The 18,591-nt window shown below is 37.4% G+C and overlaps 1 protein-coding gene across 3 annotated transcripts in view; it reads left to right on the top strand.

Annotated features, from left to right (window-relative positions):
- Positions 1-18,591, top strand: part of BCKDHB (branched chain keto acid dehydrogenase E1 subunit beta) — a 121,842-nt gene that overhangs the window by 16,463 nt on the left and 86,788 nt on the right. For 2 of the 3 annotated variants that reach the window (XM_065681378.1, XM_065681376.1), the window contains exons 4-6: positions 8,286-8,419; positions 9,064-9,219; positions 13,802-13,922. In XM_065681378.1, the coding sequence (XP_065537450.1) occupies positions 8,286-8,419; positions 9,064-9,219; positions 13,802-13,922 (411 nt within the window). The remainder of the gene's footprint in view (positions 1-8,285; positions 8,420-9,063; positions 9,220-13,801; positions 13,923-18,591) is intronic. The other variant, XM_065681377.1, reaches the window with a different exon arrangement.

Below are 18,591 nucleotides of genomic sequence, written 5' to 3'. Positions count from 1 at the left end.
AGTAACTGCAGATTATATGAATTTGTAGATAGTTGAGGACATTGCTCCCTGACCATGCTAACATTTTCTTTATACTTAGCAGTTCTCCTGCCTCTGATATTGTTTAGGGTCTTTGAGAATGAGGATTAAATGAAAATGCAATAAACATGCTTTTCACCTGAGGCAGTCTTGGAGAAGAGGAGGTGAAAGTGCAGTTTGGATCTGTGGAGCTCTCGGGGGAAAAAAATGCACTCTCTTGAGTAAAAGAATGGCGTGTTGAGAACACTGTGAGCTAGAACTGTTAGTTCAAATATGTGTGTCTATTCAAATGTATGAATGCTCTGGAATTAGTAACTGGAGGAGACTTGAAAGGAAAAATTGCCCTTCAGCTGTTCTTAATTTCCAATTTATTTGAAGTACTCATCAGAAGTATGGGTTATGTCAGTGGAATAAATTATAAACCTGTGAGGAATTCCTGTTCTTACCAGTTACCTGTCAGAACAGGTGTCTTTTTCTTAGGGCAATACTGTGGTGATTAGTGCTTCAGAAGGGTGCTTTCTTCTGTGCACGTGGTTTTATTTTTTATTTTTTCCTCCCCAAATAAAGCTTTAGTAAGACTCCTGTTAGCAAGTGAAACTGAGTAAGAAAGACTTATCAGTGATTTGACCTTTATAAAACTTCTATCTAGAATAAGAAGTTGGGTCATTGATTGCAGAGTAGAATATGATAGCAGATTTAGCAGCAGCTGTAGAGGAAGCAGCTAATTTGGTTTAGTGCATGCAAATCTCTATGCTGACCCTGTGCTTGGTTGCTCACAGATTTCTGAATAATTAACTAATTTATGTATCTTAATTGCCATAATGTGACTTTTTTGGAATATTTAAGGAAAAGGTAATGGCAGTCTGCCATAGAATTAGTGGCCAATTAATCAAAACTTGAATGAATTTTTTATTCGAAGTAACTAAATGTTGTAATTCTTTTCAAAACATCCACACAATGAATTTTGTGTGTGTGTATATGTGTTTGTCCTACAATTGACACTACTCATTGCACTTGATTTGAAACTTTTTACATTGACTTCAGTGGGAGTTGAGACGTGGCTGCTCAGCTGTATAGGCTGCTCTGATCTACACCAGAGAAATGGCTGCATCCTTGAAGTCTGCTGTGAGTGTATGGGCATATACAAATGTTCTTAGCTCAGTCTGTACAGCTCTTGTAGGGTACAGAATTGGGAAAGAACAGGAAGGGAGTAACACAATAAACTGTTACTTTACACACAGTAGGTAAAATTAATCATAAATTTTAAGCTACTTGCAGATTAAATCCTTTTCATTTCATACAATTTTTATCTGTTAGGTAGGTGAAATGATCTATTTTAACATGGGCAGCTCTGGAAAAAGCAGCTTTTTAAATGACATGGCACGTTAGTGTGCAAGGATTCGAGATTAAGAGGTAAACCATCTCTGCGTCCATGAAACAGAAGCCCTGCTTTGGGCTTGTAGGTTTGACATTTATGTATTAATCTGGAAAGCTAATGAGCTTTTACAGATGTTCGCTACAGAGGAACAGTGCCCATTCCACACCCTTTTTTTAAAAGCTGAAGAACTGTGACTATGATATCAATTGAAGTGGCAGAACAAGTTGATTAAAATGAGTAAGAAATTACTAGAACATTTTAGTGTTCAGCCAGGAGCTGTACAAGAGCTGAGTAGTAGCCAGACTACTTCCTCTGATGCCTGCCCTCTCATATAGCATTAGAAAAATGAAAGATGGTAAGTGGCACCAATTGTGAAACAGAGCTTAAAAGGGATTGTGGGACCAAGGAAGTATGAAGGCTGGATAGATTGTGTTAAATTATGTTAAAGGTATTGAATTAGTAGACTTGTGTAGATCACAGAATTATTAGGGTTGGAAGGGACCTCTGGAGATTATCTAATCCAACTCCCCTGCCAAGGCAGTGTCATCTAGAGCAAGTTGCACAGGAATGTGTCCAGGTGAATTTTGAATGCCTTCAGAGGGGGAGACTATGCACGTCTGGGAAAGAATCTTAGATATTCTAGGATTAGAGCAGGTTTTTAAGGTAGGACTGATTCAAAATCAGTGATTTCTAGTTGAATTTTCACAAAGTACTCCACTGAGTAACAAAGAAACCAATCCGCTGGGACTTCTGTTTCTTCCCAGTCCTCTGTTTCTCCACATGCATCCATGTTGTTGCAGTTGAGGACAGAATGTATTTAGCTTCTTAGACTCTTCTGTTGACTTCTAGTGGATGCTTTAAATGGAAATTACAGAAATTATGGGGACAAATAAAGTGCTGCCCAGGAATATTAATACTACTAAGTACTGGCATCTTCTAAAATGTCTTTTTTAATACAAATGATGTAGACATGTATAAAAAACAAACTGAAAACCACCTTCCTTTGGCTAAATCACCAGCAGTACTCCTTAAACTACTCAAATTGTTCAATGTATACTCAAAGTGATGCAAAATTACCCAGAGTTGGAGCCTTGGGTGGTGTGCTAATGTTACAGGGGGATTGATATTGTTTGGATATCTCATTTTTGAAGTTAAATTAAGACAGGAACATGATTCATTGCAGATACCAAACTCTGAAATACTTTTTTCCCGATGGCTTGGAACAAGTAAAGATGAAGCAGGCCAAAACCTTAATGCACAATAATCGACTACGTATGCCTGTAAACATGTTCTGTTAGGTTGCTATGAAACTTTTTATTGCTGGCGGGCAAGAAGATGACTGTAAGGCTGCCTTAAAACTGTTGCCCCTTAGGCAAAGGATTAATGGTAATTTGAACCCTTGTAGGGTACTTAACTCATTGTTCCAAAAGTTGGTTTTTTTTTTTTTTTTGTTTAATTAAAAATAGATCAGAGGAGGATGAAGTAATTGTTTAAAAATTGTTTTTAATCAAAACCTGCATTTTTCTTTTAATCTTGTCAGGTTTACTTTATTCAGTAATACTTCTAGTGTATTTACTCTCCTGCTTAATGTGCACGTAATCTTCTCCCTGAGTTACTGGGATGGAAAGATGAGAAGAATCATCTTTTTTCTGTTTTTTTCACATAGCCCTGTTTGCCGCATTGCTTCCCTCACTGCTTGGAAAAGGGCACCAACCTGTTCAGATGGCTGAAGCTAGGGATGTTGCTAAAGCTGGGCAGGTTAATTGAAATGGACACCAGCATAACGTCTTTCTTCAGAGACTGACGCACCTGGTTTCAGATAATGTGAAGGTACTGCTTTCACTTGGAGTGACAAGTCAGTTTGTGGAGTTTGTGTTAGCTTGTTTTGAGCTGCTGATGCAAGTAATTGTTTTGGCTGATGCACGTAATAGGAGAAGAGTACATTTGAGGAAATGTTTCTTCATTGCTACAGAAATGAAATATGGAAAGACAAAGTATCTCTGGGTTATTTGTCTGCTGCAGTCAGATTTCAGCTGAAATCTGACTCAGATGCTTTGCAAGGGATGATGTGAACGGCTGTTTATCAAAATTGACTATGTGAGATAAAATAGAAATACGAAGGCTTAATGCTTTTAAATGTTCACTGGTTACTGAAACTAAACAAAATATTTAATGTTTTGTCATACTGTATCAATAGAAATAAGATGTTAAAGGCATGCCATACAATTTTTAATGTTCAGGGAGGTTAATAGATTTGTTTTATCCCAATGATCTATATATCTTTTTTGTCTTAAAGGGCTAGATTTTATGTAGAAAACCCTATGTCTTGAAACTATCCAAGGCTTGTTTTCCCATCTAGTGAATAGCAAAGTGCTTTATGTTTTGCTTTTAAGGGATCATAATTATTGTTTTAAATGTGCAATCAAGACCATTTCTCACTAATAAATCTCATTCAGTCACATTACTTGGCTTTTCCTTTTACTATTTGTCCTGGGTTGAGCAGCAGCAGCCATTTTTCTCCTTCTTAGTAGCTAGTGCAGTGCTGTGTTTTGATCTTTTGGCCTGGGAACAGTGCTGATAACGCCGATGTTTTCAGTTGCTGCTCGAATGTTTGGTCTGGCCAAGGACTTTCTGAGCCTCATGCTCTGCCAGGGAGGAGGGGAGGCCGGGAGGAAGCAGAGACAGGACACCTGACCCAAACTAGCCAAAGAGGTATTCCATACCACAGCACGTCATGCCCAGGATGTAACGGGGAGTTACCCGGAAGGGTTGGGGGACTGCAGGATTGGAGGAGGTATCGGTCGGTGCTCGGCTGGGGGGAGTGGGGGTGAGTTATTGGTCGGCTGGTGTTGAGGTGTTGTATTCTTTCCTCTTGTTATTTCCTTTATCATTATTATTATTGGTGGTAGCAGTAGTGATTTGTGTTATACCTTAGTTACTAAACTGTTCTTATCTCAACCCGTGGGAGTTGCATTCTTTTCGATTCTCCTCTCCATCCCTCCAGGAGCAGGGGGAGGGCAAGAAGGGGGGGAGTGAGTGGACGAGGTCTGTGGTTGGGTTTAAACCACGACACTATTTTAAGCCATAGTACTTCAGGATTATGCCTTTAGTTCTAAAAGTTCGACTTAGGTACTTCAAGCTGATCCTGTTATAGGTGTCATGTTGTAATTCATGTTTGCTTTTATTGATTCTCACTTCATTTGCTTTATCATAGTAACAGCATGATGCCTTTAATACTGCAATAGTATTTCAGCAGTTTTAGTAGGGTGTATTTTATGTTTTCAATCAGAGTGACACACTATTGTGCTTTTAAATTCATTCGTCTACCCCAAATTGATACTAAAGAATTGATTTTGAAGTTTTTATTAATTATTAGCTAAAATTGGTAATTTTACAGGACTGTTCTAATACATTTAATTTTTCTTTATGGAACCCATGTGTTAGGCTATTTCAGTGTACTCTGAAAAAACTTGTTAATAAGGAATAAGGTTAGGCATGCTTAGTATGCTCTGACCTCAGGGCACCTCTCAACAGTGAGATTTTTTTCTCTGCTAAGACAGTATATTTTGTAGGCTATTTGGTAGAGTCTTAAAGCAGACTTATGTGTATTTCACTAAAGTGGTATGTGTTAAAAATGGAATAGAAATCCACATGGATGGAAAAAAGGGCCAATTTAATATTTTCATTTCAATATACCAATGCTATATTTTTAAATTTACTGTGAATTTAAGATTTTTTTTTTTGTGTGTTAATTCTGTCTCTTCTGTAGTCTTATTTTTTTCAGTGTTTTCTTTGCTGATTATGTCCTATATAAAAGTGTAAGCAAATGACATGGAATATATTGATCTGCCGATAGACTTTTAAGAAGTAGGAAAGAACAATATGTCTTGGTAATGTTAATACGTTTTTAGTTTATTAAAATCTGAGATATTTTAATTTGAAAAATGCATCAGTGAAAGAGACGGAAAACAAGATGTCTAATTCATGGTACCCTAAATTAAATAAAAAAGAGAGAAGGAGGTGTTTGTCAAGTGATTATAGTCTTACAGATGGATACAAGTACAGGGACATCCCTTGTGTTTGCTTCCTCTTGTGGTTGCAGGGCCTCATCACCTTCACAGATGCTGGCATAGCCTAGGGTAACTATACATTTGCATAGGCAGTTTATGTTCCTCTTTCCTTGACCATGGTGCCTGTCAATGGAGGGAGCGCACCAGAGGACACTGTATAGCTTGGGAACTGAGATTGCAGCCATCATTCAAGAATGAGAACAATTTACACAGTATGTATGCTCTCTGGGTTCAAAAATAATCGTGTTCTCATTGTTACAGAAGTTCTTTCATCTTTTTATGACATTATTTTCCTTCTCCATCCTATGGATTAGTTTACTGGTCTATTTATTCTGTAGAAATGGGACTAAATAGCCCTGAAAGCCAAAGTTTCTTGCTCTGTGACTGCTACTGCTAAACCCAGGACAGCATCGTACTGATGTGACTGAAATCCCCTTTTGTCTGCTGTTAAGGGAAAAGATGATTCTGTGTGACCCTTTCTGAACTCATTTTTGTTGTGCCTTGGGCTTTAATTAATTGATGCCTTTCAGAAGTGAGGATAACTTAATTATAGGACATGAAAACAAGTTCCATCTTCAATAAATATCTTCCCCAGTTCTAGGTTTCCCAGAGTATCCTCTCTTTCTGCTGCTTTGAATGAAAACCTGTCAGGGCTCGGCTGTTTTTATGTAGTGACATTGCCAGACACATTGGTAGTACTAGTAAAGAAAGAACAGAAATATGCAAACCAGTACTGTTACTGCAGCATCCTGGTAAAATAAATGCCTAGCAAGAGTAAATGGCAGCACTATGATGTTGCTGCCATTTTTACTTCCTATGCCATCTTCAGTCTGAATAACTTTTGAGTACACTACCTGTAGAGATTATTATTTCTCTTCCAAGAGATGGAAAACAAAGTACAGATCGCCCACATCTAGAAATTACTGAGGTCATCTTGTGCATTTACCTGGGAAATGAGAGCTAGCAGATTTTTCTACTTGTAAAATGTTCTGTGATCTTCAAGGTGCTTTGCTGTGTTTCAGAGTTGATAGGGGTGTGTTTGACATCCAGACAACAAAATCCTACTTTCTTTCAAAAGCTATGCAATAATTTTATTAATCTGGAACTCCATTCTAATTACTGAGCTAGCTGTGGTAACATTTCTATCTTCAGCAGCAATAGCAGGACAAATAAAAATTTAAAGTTTCTTGGACACTTATTTCTAAACATAAACCAGCCCAGTGTGCGTGTATCTTAAAAATATTGTAAATCTCAGGGACTTTTGTTTCAAACACTGATTTGTAAGAAATAAGTAGAAGTCACAGAAGTTTGGAATGACTAATTTGAGAAAATGGTACTTCCCCTCTAAAAGATGATATTTAAGGTGCTTGAAAAACATTTCCTCTGTCTTGTATGCAAAGTCATTGAGTGCCCTACAGTTACGGACTTGGTTTCTGTACCCTCACTGACACCACCAAGACCGTAGTATCATGTGTTAGCATGTGTTTTTTTACTTGCCATAAATGAATGATATCTTTGTCATGTTCCTGGTGGAGGGGAAAGAGAGTAAGGCAGAAGGAGAACCAAAGACTAATTACTGGCGGCATCTCAAGAAAACAAAATCCCCTCCAAACTGAGCAACCAAACAAACCCCCAAACAAGCCCCAACCAAAAATCCCAAAAAACAACACCAAACCAAAACCCACAAAAAAAGTCCCCAAAACCCCAACCAAAAGCAAAGTAACCCTTGAAGCAGGAAACTCAAAACACCATGTAAAACATGTGGACAGGGTACAAGCCATGACAATGCTGTGCTGGGTGATGTGTGAAGATGAAAGAGGTGTACTTCAAAGATTTGTAAAACATGTCTCCTTTAGTGTATTGTAAATACGGCTGTGGGCAGTGGTTCTCCTCTTATCATCCCTTTCTAAAACCTTTTGTTATCTTCCTGTTCTCTAGTTTGTTAACTTGCAGGTATTGAAATTAGGAATCTTCATAGTAACAACTTATATAATTATAAATTAATTAGTTTAGTCTTTAGTTCTTTATTTGGTGGGTATTTAGTTATTGTTTAATTTATTTCATAGCCACTGGTGTGCACCGTGATAATTTTTTTCCTGTCCAGTGTGATGTCTTAGCATATTCATGCATAGTGGACTCCAAGAGAAACCTCCTGTCTATTTCCCAATATTCTAAACAGAAAATATAATAGCAAAAACTAGGTTCCCCTGCTTATCTGCTGAGGGAGAATGCTGGCAAATATTGTTAACATGTCTTATAGAGGATATTGTAGTTGTGTTTCAGACAGTATTGTTTATATGGAATGTGGGGAAGAAACAGTGTACTTTCATACAGATGCTCTTGTAGATCCATCTGCTTTGAGTATGGACAGTTCATTTTGACTGCCTGAAAAAAGTTGAAGTAATGGTACTGCTTTTTATTCTAAGTTTATTTTAAATGCTTGTAAGTAGTCTTTATTCCTCCCATATAAGCATGAAGGGTATGTGTGCTTATCTCTATATTTATCAGAAGAAATGATTTTCCTTGAAGTATTCAGAGCATTTTAAGTTACAGAAGCTGTTCTTATTTTGTTTCTCCTTGTCCTCCTCTGAGCTGTTACTATTAAAATGAAAGTGCATTTACCTGTAATGGATGTGTATTGTTCCTACACCCATCTAAAGAGCCCGTCTAAAGAGCCATATGCTTAATTACAGATGACTTGTTTATAACTTGAATATTTCTGGGCTGTTTTTTCGACTTGCTGGCTTAGCTTAAACCATGACAGTGTGTTAAAGGAATGCTATATTTTTATTTATTTATTTATTTATTTGTTTTAATAGGTAAAGATAGAGTTTTCAACACCCCCTTGTGTGAACAAGGAATTGTTGGCTTTGGTATTGGAATTGCTGTTACGGGTGCTACAGCCATTGCAGAAATTCAGTTTGCAGATTACATTTTTCCAGCATTTGATCAGGTTAGTACTAATAAATTTAGAGAAGTAAAAAGAACTCTTGTGGCTGTTTAAATTACTCTTCTGTTGGCGTTAGTACTTGGTTTGAATATGTGACATTTGCAAATATATCCACAGCTGTATTACTAATATTTATGCATGCTTTAAGTAAACAGGAAGGTACCCAAGCCAGTTTGAAGGCTCATTAAATAATGGAAATTAAAAATGTGGTTTGAAGCAAATGTTTCTTTGTTTTCATTTTTGGTTTTCTGGGTGTGTTGGCTTCAGCAGCCTTAAATTCGTCAGCTGTGTCTTCCCAGCACCACCTCTCATTTCTCTGTGCTGCTGCAGCTGGCCGTGTGTCCACAGGACAAACTACAGATTTGAAGAGGGCTGATTGACCTTGTGGGAATGGAGAAACAGTTGGGTTATATGGCAACTCCCGAGGCCTAGGCATCTAACTTGCACACACTGCATTATTGCTTCCTTTGCCTTGGAAATTGTTTGCCTTTCCACTGTCTTACAGGATTCCTTTGCTTCTAATTTGGTCCTTTGAATCACATGCATGGTGCAAATGATATAGTTGCATCTCATGTATTATAGAGGTTTAATGACACATAACTAAAGGTATTGGACTGAATATTAATTTTGTATATAAATCTTCCCAGATTGTTAATGAAGCAGCAAAATATCGTTACCGCTCTGGAGATCTGTTTAATTGTGGGAACCTCACCATTAGAGCTCCCTGGGGCTGCGTGGGTCATGGTGCACTATATCACTCTCAGAGTCCAGAAGCTTTTTTTGCTCACTGTCCTGGAATAAAGGTACAGTAACTCATATTTTATGAAGATTAACTTTGTTAGTTTGTTTTCTAATGGACCTGACTAACAATGAGTCTGGGTGCAGGCAGGGAAAGTAGACTGGAAGTCAGTCCACACCAGAATATCTAAATATGTTAATTAAAAACTCTTCAAGAAGTTTTCGAGTTATAAAATTTAAACTGTATTAAGCGTTTGAGAATTTATAGCCATTATTGAAGCAATTTGTAGTAGATTTTAGTAGATGTAGTAGCATTTTGTATTTGTGTGCTTTTTGCTGTAAAAGCATGCATTTTTAATCTGTGCCTAGTATAGCACAGAAACTAAAAGCTAACATTAATAAATAGTACTTTCCTTTTTTTTTTTTTTTCATTTCTGCATCTGTCGTGTTAAATGCATTAAGAAGTGAATAATCAAATTCATTTATATGAATGACAGTGACTGGCAGTGGGCAGAAGCTGAAACACAAGAGATTCTGTCTGAACAATAAGGAAGCACGTGGCATAGGTTGCTCAGAGAGGTTGTGGTGTCTCCGTCCTTGGAGGTATTCAGAAGTTTTCTGGACAGCTGGCTCTGCGTAACCCTGCTTGAGCAGGGACGTTGGACTAGATGACCTCTGGGAGTCCCTGCCAACATCAACTGTTCTGTGATTCTCTTATAATAACTTTAGGGAGGCTTTCTGTGGGAGATGGTGGCATCCCTTGAAGCTAAGATTCCTCGGAATTAGCCGGATAACTTCGCTAGAGAAGAAGGAGGGGTGGGATCTTACCATTTCATATTGAGAGCACTGTTTGCCAGCTCTCCATTTTTCTGGGTAAAATTTTGCCTATGGACTTGAACTTCTGGATTAACTGGCATCCAGTCCATTGAGAAATGACTCACAGCTTGATCAGAGTGGAAGACTTAAGCAAACCCAGTATTTGTATGCTGAAGACACATGTTCATTGTTTATCTGTTTAGACTATTATGTATATATGATTTTTGGTATTCTAAAACTCCAGATATTATTAATTTACAGGAAGGCCATAGATCTCCTACTTGTTTCTCTTTACTTAAAAGAAATATCTTGTATTATTCGTATTTCATGATATTTGAGAAACAATGAATCTTTGTCTTTGGGCATTCTTTAGGGTCTCTGAGGTGTACCTATTTTCATCTTGAAAATATTTCCCAATATAGACAAAAGCAGTCTACAATGTCTTTTGCCAGGTATTTGAATCAAATGGTTTCTTGAGCTTGTTTAAAAACTTAAAAACTAGTTTACCATCATATGGAAGAACAATATAACTTATATGATTAAGACACTGATGCCAGGTCTAGCTAATTTATCATGATCTTGTTGGTCAATCTCAAACCTTTATGTACTGAACCAAGTGCTGACATTTAGTGGTACACTCTGGTAAGTTAATTGTTTAATAATTTAATTTATCTAATTCATAGCGAGCTAGTACTACTGTGCTTATTCTTCTAATAAGTTAACAAGTCAGAATTTTATTTAATCACTTAAGGTGATTTAATTTCTTTTCTCTCATGCCTAATCTTTTGTCTTGTTGATTTTTCACTTTCTTTACTTTTCCTTGGGTAAAGTGCTGAACTGTTACTGTAACTGTGTTACTGCTACCTGTAACATCTCATTTAAAGATAAAGAGTACATTAAATTCTGTGGAACTGATGAAATAATATAGAATCATAGAATAGTTAGGGTTAGAAAGGGTCTTAAGATCATCTAGTTCCAACCCCCCTGCCATGGGCAGGGACACCTCATGCTAAACCATGCCATCCAAGGCTCTGTCCAGCCTGGCCTTGAACACTGCCAGGGATGGAGCATTTATATGCTAGTTTTTGGTGCGCAGAGTATTTCAGACTCTATCTTTTGAATTTTGTATCTTTGTGAAAATAATGTTGCTTCAGTATGTTTTGCACAGCTGTTCATTAATGCAGTTAATATTTAAGGCTTTATCTTCAAAGTTGCAGGTCTTTTTTTGAATGAATCCAAAGCCGGCCCTTAATGTATGAATCCAAAAATGCAAATGGACTTGTGGTTCAGATGCATTTGCAAAAGTCTCAATCTGTGCATATTTTCTCTGAACTACAGTAGGAAAGGTCATGTGTTACAAGCTGGGAAAGGTAGGATTGACTTTTGGGGAGAGAGGTTTTCAAAAGTGCCCTCTTTATTAAACTCTGACCTAAGATTTTTATTTTTTTGCCTTTCCTAAGGTGAAGTTTGGGTATTCCAAGCAAAAGGGAGTTTGTATAACTTTGAGTGCTCAGGGGAAGGACTGTAACCATTAGTACTTAAGACAAGGCTTATCAGGGTGACAGGGACATTGCTAGGTGGTTGTATCTTTTGTTGTGAGGATGTATGTCTTAATGAATCTGACTGACTTCCAGAATCACTGTACTGACTGTCATAATTGTATTGTTCCAGAATATTTGCTGTCATGGCTCGAAGCTTTCTTTCAGTTTCCAGCCTAATTTTGTCCCTGACTAACTTGTGTATTTAACTTCACTGTCTTTCATCTTCCCGTTCATGTACTAAGAGAACAATCGTTTTCCCTTTAGTCTTTGTTTTATTAGACTAAGCAAATCAAAATATCAGAGAGATGTTAACAATTTGTGAAGCTTTATTGGCACCTTTTTCAAAATTTCTTTCAAAACAGTTGATACAGTTATGAAGTATTCCAGCAGAGTTTCTAGTAGTAATTTTTGCAACAGTACTAACAATTCCTTGGCTATTTTATTATGCTTTTTTTAGGGCTGCACGGCATAGTGTCGTAGTCATCCTTTGAGCAGATAATAAATTCAGGTCTGAATTTCTACTGCTGTGTTCTAAATTTATAACAAAAATGCAGTCCTTAACTGTGTGACTTTTCAGTATGTGGTGTTCATTTTACTTGTGCTTTCGTCAGTCATGTCTTCAATGTGAACTAGGTCATTTTGTTACCATCCTCTGTAGTGGCTGTAGTGGTAGTGACTCTCAGCTTTTGAACAGTTTTCTTTGCCATGTTCTGATTTAACATCATGAGTGAATAAGGTAAATAAAGTCTGTCCTAAAACTGATGCCTAAGGAGCTGCACTAGTAACATCCATGGGTAAATTCTCATGTGTCTTGTTACCAAATACTTTGGTGAAATATTAATAGACTGCTTCTATCCCTTATTTACAAAACTCATGTATCAAGTTAATTTGATGTGATAGCAGATTTAAGTTGTATTTTGACTCTTTTCTATTACTTTCCTGTAATTAAATGTTCTTACTCTCAAAAAATATTTTGAAGCCTTGGAAACTCCTGGAGGCAGTAAGTTACTGTGTCTAGTTACATGGGTTTATTTACTTTTTTTGCTTTAAACTCATGCTACAACTAATGCTTTTAGTCAGAGGGGGTCACTTGTAACTTTGCAGCTATAAAAAATGTTTGCTAGTAGCCTTAATGCTATATGTCCCAGCTCTTGAAGATCTCTGAGATGTAAATTAGCTGGACCTTCTGATCTGAAGGAATAGAGCCCTTGGGTTCTATTTTCAGTTAAACTGTGATAATTTGGTAATTTTCTGTTCATAAGCAACATTCTGTTAGATCATCCAAAATTAACTCTTCTGTTGGCAAATAAATTATACTTGTCCATCCAAGTATTCAGATTACATATGGAGGCCTTGCTTAGTTTTCTCTTTGTTTGATAATAGTTGAAGGCATTTTTTGGTATTTGTTCATTTCTGGAAATGAACATATTTCAGGCTTCCACCATAAGCAAAGGAAGAGACCTTATAGCAGCCTTCCAGTATCTGAAGGGGGCCTATAGGGATGCTGGGGAGGGACTCTTCATCAGGGACTGTAGTGACAGAACAAGGGGTAACGGGTTAAAACTTAAACAGGGGAAGTTTAGATTGGATATAAGGAGGAAATTCTTTCCTGTTAGGGTGGTGAGACACTGGAATGGGTTGCCCAGGGAGGTTGTGAATGCCCCATCCCTGGCGGTTGTTCAAGGCCAGGTTGGATGAAGCCTTGGGTGGGATGGTTTAGTGTGAGGTGTCCCTGCCCATGACAAGGGGGTTGGAACTAGATGATCTTGAGGTCCTTTCCAACCCTAACTATTCTATGATTCTATGATTCTAGGAAGTCAACTTTATGTAGCTATTTATTTTTTAGTCTTAAAAACTGACTGGACTAAGTCGGAATACCTTCTAGGTCTGCTTTGATGAATCTTTACCCAAGCAACTGAGGATCACTAAGCTGTCTGTCTTTATTTTACTAAACTAACAATAATATATATATGTATTTTTAATCTGACCTTCTTTCTTCTGTTCCTTTTACCTCAAAATGTGGTTGTTCAGATCCTAGTTCTACCTTATTGGAAAGGAGTCCATTAGTATTTAAATCATGATGTAGAGGGAACTATTCAAGCCTGATGAATGAATAAAGTATAATTAAAAAATTTGAGCGTATGTCAGTAACATAGCACTGATATTACTTCACTTTGCAAGAATTGCTCAATCTATATGTAGGTTTACATAAAGCAAATAATTGCTTGTTTTTTAATATTAATTAAATGAGCTTGTAGCAGAATAAACTATTTAAAAAATATTTTTACAGATTGTTATTCCAAGGAGTCCTCTTCAGGCCAAAGGACTGCTCCTGTCATGCATAGAGGACAAAAATCCATGCATATTCTTTGAACCTAAAATACTTTACAGAGCTGCAGGTAAAGATTTATGTATGTATTTTCCAATAGGCAACACTTTTTCGTATTTTTTGTTTTTCTCGCAGCTATATGTTGAATAATCACAGTTAAACCAATACTGTATCGGAAGTCATGACTTGTTTTGTTTATAGCTGTGTTCGGGTGTTGGCTTTTTTAGAGGAATTGCGAAAACTGATGAAGATCTCTGAATTTGGCTGCAAAGATAAATTAACATTAACAGTGTGATTCATGCTCAGTTAACTATAGAAGCAGAACACTCTGTCCAGTCTTGGGTTAAAAATAAATAGAACTAGAAGGCATTATTCCTTATGAAACTAATATAAATTTGACAGAAGTTAAACTGCCTTATTTTTTTTAACTTTAGATACTAAAGTAAGTTTCTAGATCGGTTTTTAGTTTTCCAAAAGAATTGAACATCTACATCACCGTTTTTGAAAAGTTAAAATTTCTTTTAAATGCTTTCTAAAAATCTTCAAAACCTGCTCTGTTAGATTTTAATCTTATGTGGAAGGAAGTGTGATTGCCATTATTTTTTTCATTTGTTTTAGTCATAGTGAACTTTATGGTTCAGAGAAGCTTTAACAGCTATGATTATGCATTACATATAAGAATAGAGTAATCTGATGATAATGCTTGAGTTGGTTGTAACAATCGGCTTGTTACTTCTTTGGATGAAAGAAATTGGACTGAGAACAGATAATGGATGAAAACAAATTTTGCATGTGGAGATAGGCAGAGTCATCTACAGAGCAACTGATGAAATATAACTTAAGCCATCACTTACCTTCAGTGTTTCTGTGCCTATACCTCTATATGCCAACTATGCTTGAATCTCTCAATTCAGTTTATAAATTGACTGAAGCTGAGGGAAGGACAAAATGCTTGTATCTTATTTTGAACCTTTTAACAGTGCTTTTCCATCAATGCATCCATTTTCTTAGTAAATTTATTCTCTTCCTAGAGTAGAGATCTGAAGAATAACAAGGGAGAGAGAAAACAGACATCAAAGCTACATAAAAATAGCAGAACAACTTGGGAGCAAATTGGATATGTACCGGGGAAATTGCTAATTTGCTTTTATATTTTCAAACAAGACCCAGAATTCATGTTAGCAAAGTTTTTTTAAAAATGCCGCTATTTTTAGTGTGGGGTGGTGTGATGTACCTGAAGAGTATTGCATTCTTTAAGTTTTCAGTGTGTTTTGAGAGCTTACTGAAATTTAGCAATAAAGATGTCTGACCCGTCATTTAGATGAGGTAGTTGAGAAAGTGAACTTGATTCTTTGAGTCATGTTAAACAAAGAAAAAAAAAAAAAGTTCAAAATTCAACAACTCTTTTCCTTTTCCTTTTCCTTTTCCTTTTCCTTTTCCTTTTCCTTTTCCTTTTCCTTTTCCTTTTCCTTTTCCTTTTCCTTTTCCTTTTCCTTTTCCTTTTCCTTTTCCTTTTCCTTTTCCTTTTCCTTTTCCTTTTCCTTTTCCTTTTCCTTTTCCTTTTCCTTTTCCTTTTCCTTTTTCCTTTTTCCTTTTTCCTTTTTCTTTTTCCTTTTTCTTTTCTGTCTCCATCTCTCCTCCTCCTCCTCCTCCTTCTCCTTCTCTTCTACTTCTCCTCCTTGCCTTTGCCTTCTCTTTTTCCTCTTTTCCTTTCTTTTTCTTCTCCCCCCCACCCTTACCCCGCAGTATTTGCAAGTCAGAAAACCAGACTGTGGAGTTAATAGAATGCTTGCTTTCATAGTGGAATGAATGGCTGTGCATCAGTATCACACAGCTTTTGGGAATATAGGGAGGTTTTTGTGTCTGAAGAAATGACGTGTAAAGCAATTGCTGGAACATCTAGTGAACATAAATAAGTCTTGTGATTGAAATCTGGAGTAAAGATGTGCTGAAATAGTGGCTAATGTGGTTTATGTTCTGGTCAATAACCAACCGCAGCATTGATGCGAGATGATGTTGGTAGTTTCTGAAAGACTGTAATTTCTTCCTGTGTTCCAACGGCCTGATTGTCAGAGACATTACCTACATTTTTGTCTTAAAATTTCTAAGAACATCAGTTTAGTGATGTAGGCTGAAATTTATCCTACATTTGTAGCAACATGTGATGAGGGTTATCATGACAGGTAACTTCTTTTTTGGATATTAATAATATGACATAAAACCCTACCCAAGATTTGGGACCTCACTGTTCCAGGGGGAAAAAAATATAAAAATCATTATTTCCATGATGATGGCTAAGGCACTGAATAATGGAATTATACTGACCCTACCATAAACTTTTTTATTCTAGCTTCAAGGGAGTAGACACGTTTGTTACAGAGAACTTTATGACTGCTGTTACAGTGGGTGTGTAGGAACTTCGTTGAAAAATTAAGGTGTCAAAGATGATAATGGGAAGTAGTTTTTTCTATCTGTAAAATTAATGTAGGCATTTGAGCTTCATCAGTCTCCTCTAATGGAATTTTCTTTCTCCCTGTGGGGCCTCTAAATAGCTATGAATGGTATTTTGTTCACAGTTGTTAATATCTTTGAAAGTTTAGCTGAAAATAGGCTGTAGCTGGGATAGTCTTAAAAAAAACAGGATAACTGTCCTTGTTCATATGGGTTGAAGCTACTAACGCTCTGTTTAAAACAAATAAACAAAATGAAAAAAACAAATCAAAACTGACATCGCTCCCCACCACATCCCAACCAACTGAAAAATGATACCTTCAGTTTCTCCCGCTAAGTATTGCTATTATTATTGAAATTAGATGCTGGATGCTCGTGATGGAATATCATATGTATCTATCTAGCTTAGGATGTTTAAACTGAATTTACTTTTTGAGAATGTTAAGCAGGGAGCCAGGATAGGAGCTATGTAGGCTCGCCAACTGCTCTCATGTTAAAGTGGGGTTTTTTTGGTGGTAGGTTTTTTTTTTTGTGGGGTTGTGTTTTTTTTTTTTTTTTCCCCAAGAAACAGAATCTTCAGAAAAAGAAGAAGTGTTTTGAAACAGAAGTCTGGTCTCCAAGGTAAATCAGAGCTGTAGCACAAAATATTTGAGTGTGACTATCACATGGATGTTCTGATAGCTTGCTGTTTTTATTGAATAATGAATTTAGCTGGATGTCTTCCAAAATGCATACAGATCTGCTTATTCAGATATGTTGTATGCTTATTCAGACATGATGTAAAACTAACCATGTTATTAAATGAACATTCATTTCTATATGAATATTTGTTAGCTAAATGTGCCTTTGCCCACATAAGATGCAAGAATAAAAACAGGCCTTATACATTCACCTTAGTCATCCCTGCGAGAAAAGTGGATATCGGAGTAGCATTGCCTCAAGTTCACTGCATTGACACTGTGATGAATAGAAGAGAAAAGGCAGCTTCTGAAGTGATAAACAGCTTTGCAAGAACATTTTGAAGACATTTTCCAGTTTATTCAAAGGTCACTCATACTTTAGATATGAGAGCTGTGGTAACACCAAAAGGAGGGAGTGGACTTAAAGCTAAAATCTGAAACACTGCCTAGGTGTATGTTAATAGTAAGTTTTAAAAGTTACAGAAAAGAACTATGTATTTTGTTTGAATTAAATGCAGTTGATAAGTTTCATATTCTGTGTTAACTCTGATGTGCAGCCAGTTTGAAATAGTCCCTATATACAGATATACGTGTTTATATATAGGTATAGGTATCATGTTATTTATGTGCATATATATGTATATACAGATATATATGTGTGCAAGATATATCACAAAGCAATAATTAGACTGGAAAGAAAAAAGCATATTTAGCATGTGTAGTTGTAGCTAGTAATTGCAGATTTCTTCTACCTGTGCTCTGAAGCAGCACAGTGCTGCTTCTGTGGCTAAGACACCTAGTGGCCTATTTTTCTTGCACAGTCACCCCCTTTACTAGCAGTTTGTTTAGCAGAGGACTTGCTGTTCCTCAGTGTGCCTGAGCTCTTTGGTGTGCTCATCTGCTCTTTGGTTATTTGCTCAGACAGTTATGGCAGTGCTGTTGCCAGCTTGGTTGTACGTATGTGAGTGGGAATGACAGTGTTTCTTCTCCTGGACAGCTCTTGAGTGGAGGATCTTAGCCAGCCTAGCAGCACTGCATGGCTCCCACAGGAGACAAAACAGCCTTTCACTTGTCGCATTCCAGTCATTGGTGGTAGCTCTTGTGTGAGATATGTGCTGTTACCACCCCTGCAGCTGGTGGCCAAGACTCCCACTTGCTCCTGTAGCTCACACCACAGGCCCAGGGTATCTGCAATCTGCTTTGACTCCTGTTGCTGCCCCAGTGTCTTGTCCTCTCATGCTGGTCTCACCAGCAGCTGGCATTTAGTCCTTGCAGCACACACCCCTGCACAGGATGGGATTTCAAAAGAAGCAAGTACTGACCACCATGACAAGGCAGAGGTCTCAGCCAGACGTGCTGACTGGCCGCGTTTTATGTACAACCAGCTCCTTCTACAACCCTTTATTTCCCACCTTGCTCCTCAAACCGGCCATCAAGGGCCACTCTCGATCAGTTGCTGAGGTGAGTAGCTTGAGAGAGGACGCCTGCAACACCGGAGCGGAGAGGGGAGAGATCAGCGTCCAGGAGCCTCACCTCAGAGCGACAAGAGCCACTGAGGAGGGAGCCTCAAGTCCTCAACAGGACTTGCCCAGGACTCGGAAGCTCAGCTCCCGCGAGGGG

This window comes from Lathamus discolor, chromosome 5 (assembly GCF_037157495.1).
Source record: "Lathamus discolor isolate bLatDis1 chromosome 5, bLatDis1.hap1, whole genome shotgun sequence".
NCBI lineage: Eukaryota > Metazoa > Chordata > Aves > Psittaciformes > Psittacidae > Lathamus > Lathamus discolor.
The sequence above is the reverse complement of the archived record's forward strand: the minus strand, read 5'-3'. Positions and strand labels throughout refer to the sequence as shown.